Source organism: Artibeus jamaicensis, unplaced genomic scaffold (genome assembly GCF_021234435.1).
Source record: "Artibeus jamaicensis isolate MK-2021 breed Jamaican fruit bat unplaced genomic scaffold, CSHL_Jam_final contig_760, whole genome shotgun sequence".
NCBI classification, from domain to species: Eukaryota; Metazoa; Chordata; class Mammalia; order Chiroptera; family Phyllostomidae; genus Artibeus; species Artibeus jamaicensis.
The window spans coordinates 1,573,916-1,581,293 of record NW_026521955.1 but is presented as its reverse complement, the minus strand read 5'-3'; the positions used below and the strand labels follow the sequence as shown (position 1 = coordinate 1,581,293).

Below are 7,378 nucleotides of genomic sequence, written 5' to 3'. Positions count from 1 at the left end.
CGTCGAGCTCCATTTCCCCTTTGTCCGGGGCCTAGCTGTTGGCCCGTATTGGGGTTGCCTCCGAGCGACCACCCAGCGCGCTGCACAGCCCCAGGCGCCTGGGGCACGCTCGACGAGTAAGTAGGCTGCTGGGGAGGGTGCGCCAGGCCCAGCGGCACCGGGGCAACTGCTCCGGAGCCAGGTCCGAGTTCAGCTCAGGTGGACCGAGCCAGCCAAGCACCCTGCCCCTCACTAAATTTAACAAACAAAAACCCAAGCCACTGGCGTGCCGAAGGAGAGACCTGAGAAAATGCACCCGCTGAGTCACACACTGAAACGCGGCCCTGAGGAAACTATGGGCCATCAAAACGCGTGCAATTCCCCCGGCTCCCTGAGCCTTCTACGCGGAGCGTTTCCGTGGATTCGGCTGTGCGGACTAGAGGGTCTCCGGGAAAGCCCAGGCAGGCCGTCTTTTCTGCCCGTCCATTGATCAGGATCGGTCCATTACCTGACTAGGCCCAGCAGCGGCGACCGAGTGAAGAGCCCCGGCTGGAGGCCTGCTCTTGGGCAGAGGCCGCATTCCTGGCACTGGGTCTGATGTTGACGCCGAGGATCCAGGGCGCACAAGTGGCGCCAGAGGGTCTAGCAACGCCAAAGAGACCGCAACACCCTGGTAGACCACCCTGCGAAACGGCGCCGCCCGTGAACTCTAAGTAGGGTCTGGGCTCAGCTCTGAGGAGGGCGCGACGGGCAGCCAACAAGTTTGCCACTTCGAAATAAATTGTTTGGCTGGTATGGATGGGGAAACGCACGCTGAGCTAGGGCTCCCCAGATGCTGCCAGCCCTTCCCCAGCGCCCCCCCCGAAGTTGCGGGGGTCGTTTGGGGTGTGGGGAGTCTCCAAGCGGCCTTCAACACTTTTGGCCCAGATGCCCGTGGGGCCAGGCGACTGCTCTGTGCCCACAGGAATTCTCGCCTCAGTCCTTAGAGGCGCCCAACCAAAAAGAGAACGAGAGCGCGCCCGTTGAGCGCCGCCTTGTAAATAACTTTCCAGATAATTGCGGGAAACAAACACTCTAGCAAACAAGCTCGAGGAATCAGCAGACAGGGAATAAATTCCTGGGTGCTCCTAAACCTACCCATGCCTCTCCCACCCACCCCTGGCGCTCCTGCGGGGCCAGGCCCTGTGTCAGCCAGAGAAGGAGGAAGCTGGGGATGGGCAGGCGGGTGTTGCCTACCGCTCGCCACCCAAGATGTTATTCATCGGGAACAATCCCCATTATCTGTCCACACTTTGCGCTAATCAGACAGAATTGCTAATGCCGAGGGTTGCTTCCTGCTGCCTCTGGGAGGTAACCCGGAGCCGAGGGGCGGAGGACGGGGCGGGGCAGGGGGCGGAGGTGGCACCTTCCGGGCTCGCTGGGACTTTGGTCCTGCACTCATTCAGGTACTTAACACGCTGGGGACCAGGACCTCGCCTTTCAAAGCGTCCTGGGTGGGAAGAACTGTTTATATAGAAAGGGATTTTGCTGTAAGCGCGCTAATATCTCTACAGCCAGCACATGGCGTGCGCCCCTCACGCCCACCAGTAGGAGCGCCGCCGCTTGGTGCACAGCTTGACCTGCCCCTCACCTCCTTCCCCTCCTCTGCCATGACCACCTCTGGACGCCTCAGCTTCACCGTACGCAGCCTCCTGGATTTACCCGAGCAGGACGCCCATCACCTGCGGAGGCGGGAGCCGGAGCTGCGTGCCCCCTGTCCCAGACCCTGTGCCACCTGGCTGGGACCCGAGCGCGGCAGCTACGCGTGTGAGTAAGCGAAGGACGGCGTCGGGAGTGGAGGGGGCGAGTAGAATTCTGCGCCCGGCCCCTGCGGGGGTGGATTGCCCCAGCGTTGGAACCCTGGGCTCTGCCCTCAGAGCCTTACGCCTTGCAGCCCCCGGTAGGCATATCCTGAAAGCAGATCCCTGCGCCTGGAATTGACGCCAGGTACTTGGGCTTCTGTTTCTAAGGACAGGAATGTTTAAATATTTAGGACCGGGCCCTTAAATGCTGAAAACACGGCCACGTTCTCCAGTCCTCGGTGTGGGATGGTAGTATTGGAGAACTTAGCTTTCCTGGACTCAGGGCTTTGCAAACCTCTGCCAACAGTAGTGCAATCGATCCGGAGGTGGCAAGTATTGGTGAGCCAGCTTGCGGTAAATTCATCACCACAAGACCAGTGCGGATTTGTTTTAAGAGGGCCCTGGATGGGTTTCTTTGGGGGGCGCGGTCTCAAGTTGTGGTATAGAAAGGTCACTGAATTCGGAGAGGTGGGTGTCCAGGTGTGGGCCCAGGGAAGGAAATGGCCTCATCTCAAAAGCCGCGGGAGAGTGGTGCTCCCTTCGGCAGGTGGCTGGGCGTCCGCGAGCACGAGAGAAGCAGCCGGCGCACAGAGCGGCCGGCGCCTCACCAGGCCCTGTCTCCTTTGCGGTCCTTAGCCTCGGACGAGAGCAGCCCAGACACCAGCCCGCCCGACTCGTCGCAGCGGCCGCCCGCTCAGCCTGCATCTCCGAGCTCAGACACCGAGAAGAGGAAGAAGCGGCGGGTGCTGTTCTCCAAAGCTCAGACGCTGGAGTTGGAGCGGCGCTTCAGGCAGCAGCGATACTTGTCCGCGCCGGAGCGCGAGCAGCTGGCGCGCCTGCTGCGCCTCACTCCCACGCAGGTCAAAATCTGGTTCCAGAACCACCGCTACAAGTTGAAGCGCACGCGTGCGCCCGGGGCTTCGGAGTCGCCCGACTTGCCAGCTTCCGCAGAGCTGCGCAGCGCACCGGGCTTGCTGCGCCGTGTGGTGGTACCCGTGCTAGTGCGAGACGGGCAGCCGTGCGGGGGCAGCAGCGAAGTGGGCACGGCTGCTGCCCAGGACAAAAACGGCGCGCTCCCAGCCGCCGCCTGCCCTCTGCCCGGCTACGCCGCCTTTGGGCCCGGCTCGGCGCTCGGCCTCTTCCCTGCCTACCAGCACTTAGCGCCCCCCTCCCTGGTCTCTTGGAACTGGTGAGGCAGCTGCGGGGCGAGGGCACTGGGCCTACCCCAGACTTTGCAGTACGCACTGCGGCAGGTGCAGGGGTGGAACAGGGCGCGCTCCCCGGGCTTCACTACCCGGCAAGCCCAATGTCTTTTGGCGCCAAGGTCCCCGGCCCACGTCTCGCAAGCCCGCGCGCAGGGAACTTTCGTCATATTCCCCCGCCCCATCTCCTCATCTCCTCGACGGCCAGCCCCAGAGTTAGATTTTATTGCCTGAACCTTACTTGTATATTTTTAAAATAGCTATTTGTATGGGAAACAACTTATTTTAAAAGAAATAGAGTATTTTTCCTCTACGTGGTGCTAAAATAAAACGTGTAGGATGGGGTCCTCGTGTGCTCCTGCAGGAATGTAGGTGGGATTTCTATGACCAGGTGAATTAAGCCCCACCCTGAGTTGAGTAGGAGTCCTTACAAGGTTTAGGAATATAAACGGGGAGGAGGAGGAGGAAGAGGGAGGAAGCAGAAGCAACTCTGGGGTCCCTGTTAGTTTTCGGTGGTTCTGGCCCGACGGAACGTGGAGGCCGCTTTGGGTTTCCCGAGCTGCTGGAGGTTCAAACACCAGAAGTCAATCCAGTCGGCCAAGACCGAGACAGGGGCCAAGACCGAGATAGGACGTAGGCTTCTCCATGTGGATTCTCTGGAGACCTGCAAGCACTCCAGGCGGCTGGGGGCGGGGGCGAGGGTGGGGTGGGGTGGGGTGGAGTGGGCCGCTTTCCGCGCCGAGCAGGAGCAGCCGCGGCTAGGCTGCTAGCCGTCAGTTTCCGGAGTGTGTCGCCGGTGCCCAGGGCTTCGGAGAGCACCAGGAGACCTTTTAACCCCGCAGTTAAGCCTTCCAGTGCCTGACATGGTAGCTGTGATTTCCTGCCTCTTCTTGGCGCTACACCTGGCGTGGCGAAGTGGTGAAGAAACCAAAGAGTGGTCGGGAATGACCCACCTTAGGGCTGCCAGTTGAAGGAGGACCAGTTTGGAGAGCCCTGGTGGCATGGCATCAATGTAGGGCATGCTGGGACTCATTTCATCGGCAGTCCCCTCGCACACTAGGCTGGGGGAGCTAGTGTTTCACCCCTTACTAACTGCGCTTTGCCTCAGTAGGTGGAACGGCAGAGCCTCTTGCGCAGCGGTCACTCTTTGGAGAGGAAGTGAGGACCTCTCCGCCTGGCACCCACTGCAGGGCATTGAGCAAGGCAAGCAGTTCTGGCACCAGATCCAGAGAAGGGAGCAAAGGCTCAGTGAGGAGTAGCCATTGGGCCTGTTCAGGGCCCCTTTCTTGTTCCAGGAGGAGGAGGAAGGGTGGCTTAGATGGCGTTATCACCTGGGGTTTGGGGGGATGGAAACAGAGGGGGAAGGGAGTGGGTGTTTGGGTCTCAGCTGCTGGCCACCTTGCCTTCCATATGGATGTGGTTATCTTGGAAGAATCTCTATCCTTAAACCTCCTTTTGTCTTGGGAACTGAAAAGGGCATTGTCAGGCCTGAAAAGGACCTAGACAAAATCCGCACTGTTTCGATTCAGGACTCTGTTTAATCAGTCTCTGGTGACAATGTAGTGGGTGTTAGGAACTACAATAGTATCTTTTTAAACCTTGTGGCCTTCAGAAAGACAAAGGGCTCCAAATTTATGGGCTTACAACTTCAATTAGAACAGTGCCAGTGTGCATGGGAGATTATCAAATTTGTATCATAAAACATCTTTCCGATAAATGATTACTGGGGAGAGATCATGGACATTGTAAGACACATATTGGGAAATTGCCCTGGGACTTTCTACTTGGACCTAGCAGAGGAGATGGGAAAGAAAAAGAGGAAAGAATTTCCGAAGAAGGCCTGAGTTGGGACTTGTCCCTTGTCCCTGTGGTCAGCTGGCTGGTTGCTGGATTCCTCCTGCAGGGGTGTTTACTCCAAGAATGGAGGTACAGTAGGTTGTTTCCTGCTATTGGTGACAGAATCGTAAATAAATGTCTTGGGAAGAAAGTGCAAAATGACCGCCTGTTCAGTTTCTTGCATTTTCTTTTCCTGGAGCTCCAGAGAAAGTAGTGCTTACTAAGTAGGCCGTGCAAAGGAGAGAGAGCCTATTAGATAATGAGGCCCATAGGACTATGGAGAGAAGCTCTTCCCAGTAGGTTGTATGGGAGAGTATGTCCTCAACCAAATCCGCCCAGAGGTCTAACCAATAACAAGCCATTTGTCTGCTTCCCAGCAAGGTGGTCAGAACACAGCAGAATGCCCAGAGCAAGCCTGTCTGTCCTGGGCAGGAGGAGGGCAGCAATTTCCTATAACATTAGCATCAGGAGCCATAAGGTGTAATCTGTTACCTGATTTCTTTCTCTCTCTCTCTTTTTTAGACCCTTTCTTGTAGAGAGAGAGAGAAGCCATAAATGGGAGTTAAAATTAAAATGCACTCCAGCCCTGGCCGGGATGGCTCAGTGGAATGAGCGCCAGTCCGCACTCTGGAGAATGCCCGTTGATTCCCGGTCAGGGCAGGTGCCTGGGTTGCAGGCCAGGCCTCCAGTTGGGGGTGTGAGAGGCAGCCCCACAGATTGATCAGATGAATCTCTCCCACATCCACACATAGATCTTCCTCTCCCTCCCTCTCTCTCTAAAGGTAAACAAATAAAATCTTAAAAAAAATACACTCCCATCATTACTGACCCATTTTAGAGACTCAGGCTGTCATTTTCTTCTGTTTGCACCTGTGATGAGCAGAAAAGATAACTGTCAGTTTTCTTGCTGACCTGGTAGATTGGTTTTCCAGGCTCGGATAGGGGAAGCTAAAGCTAAGGCTTCTCTACCAGCAGCTATGAAAACAGTTAGGGTTTCCCTCCCTACATGAGAGTACTCAGACCTGTCACCCATCACCAACATCACCAGGCAGATTCACACTCAGCAACTTTATACAGTGGAATCTTGGTTCTCAAACTTAATTTGTTCCCGAAGACTGTTCTAGAAGCGATTTCTTTGAAAATCAAATCTTTGTTGCTTGAGAGATGTGTGGCTGATTATATGCATATCAGCATGAAAGGGTTGTCAGGTTGAGAACCAAATTGTTCAAGATGGGGGTGTTCGAGAGTGGACGTTTGGCTGTATTGAAACTTGAATGCTCCAGCCACTGTTCCAGGCACTTGCACAGTAATACCTCCATTTTAAGGTTTAACCCTCCCAAACAAAACAAAACAAATATACAAAGAAAAAAAAAACCAAGGCTCAATGTGTGAGTGATTTGTACAAAGCAGTTGTAAACCTCACAGAATGCTACTGTTGTCCTGGGCTTAACTCCTGTTCAAGCCACCCTGCAAACTGCTCTGAAGAACAATCGCAGTCTTGATGTGGCAACAATATATGCACTACCTGACTGTTATAAGCGTGTTTAAGGGATGGTCCAGAGGGCATGCCAAATGCACTTTACTCGGCTCAGGGCCACTCCCAGAAGCTGATCATGTGATAGCACCGTAGTTGCTGACATTTCAATGTTTCCTGTGGACCAGGCAATATTCTAAGTTCCTTTACTCATATGAACTAAGTCAAGCTTCACGACAACCCCATGAGATACTACGGTTCCTACTTTACAGGTGAAGACATTGAAGGCCCAAGAGGTTGTAAGTAACTTGTCTGTGGTCACACAGCTAGAAAGTGACAGTGTATCTGAACCCAGCAATCTAACTCCGGGTCTCATGTCTTAAACCATGTGATGGGAATTATTTCCCATTCTTTGTTTATGTTTGATTTCTCCAGTTCCCAGACCCGGTTACCTTACAGATGCTTCTCTAAAAGACATGTTTTTAGCGTCCTTTTGTCTCCCTCCCTCTCCTCCCCCCACCCCTCCCTCCCTATCTCCCAAACCTCAGCTTTTGGACAGAGCCATTGTCTTCCCCCTACGTCGGTTTGTGTGCATTCTTGTCCAGCTGTCAGTGAAGCCCAGCTCTGTCGGCAGGTCACGATATTTTGCTGTGACTATCATTCCACCATTCTTCCAGGAAAACATCTGCTGCTCCTGTCTTGACACCAATTGTCTACTCAGGGATGGGTTCCCCACTGACTCTGATAAGCTCCTCTAAGCTTTCACTCTCCCCAGGCCCAGACTCCTGGGGAACCCATGACTTCGCCTTCCCTGGCCCTTTCCCCAGTCACCTCTTCCTAAGTCTCCAGTGTTATCTTTATTACTAAATATGCTCTTCACGTGTTCTCTCTATGCTTCCATTGCAAACATTTTCACTTCATTTCACTTAAGTCTCTTGTGGGTGGAGATGGCAATTTTCACTTCAATTTTCTCATTGTTCAAAGGATCTTACATCTTAGCACATCTCTTATCTGACCCATTTAGCACTCTAGAATCTTAGATAATG

General features: G+C 54.5%; 1 protein-coding gene across 1 annotated transcript; it reads left to right on the top strand.

Annotated features, from left to right (window-relative positions):
- Positions 1-1,628: 1,628 nt before the first annotated feature.
- On the top strand, positions 1,629-3,013 carry NKX2-8 (NK2 homeobox 8). The gene is made up of 2 exons (XM_037163999.2): positions 1,629-1,785; positions 2,457-3,013. Exons 1-2 carry the CDS (start codon positions 1,629-1,631, stop codon positions 3,011-3,013), a joined length of 714 nt encoding a protein of 237 aa, XP_037019894.1.
- The last annotated feature ends 4,365 nt before the right edge of the window (positions 3,014-7,378 follow it).

What these genes read in the sequence shown, in the direction of transcription:
- NKX2-8 (XM_037163999.2), top strand. Translation starts at nt 1,629, where the DNA reads ATGACCACCTCTGGACGCCTCAGCTTCACCGTACGCAGCCTCCTGGAT. An exon ending in CGAGCGCGGCAGCTACGCGT is followed by an intron (nt 1,786 to 2,456) that starts GTGAGTAAGCGA and finishes TGCGGTCCTTAG; the next exon opens with CCTCGGACGAGAGCAGCCCA.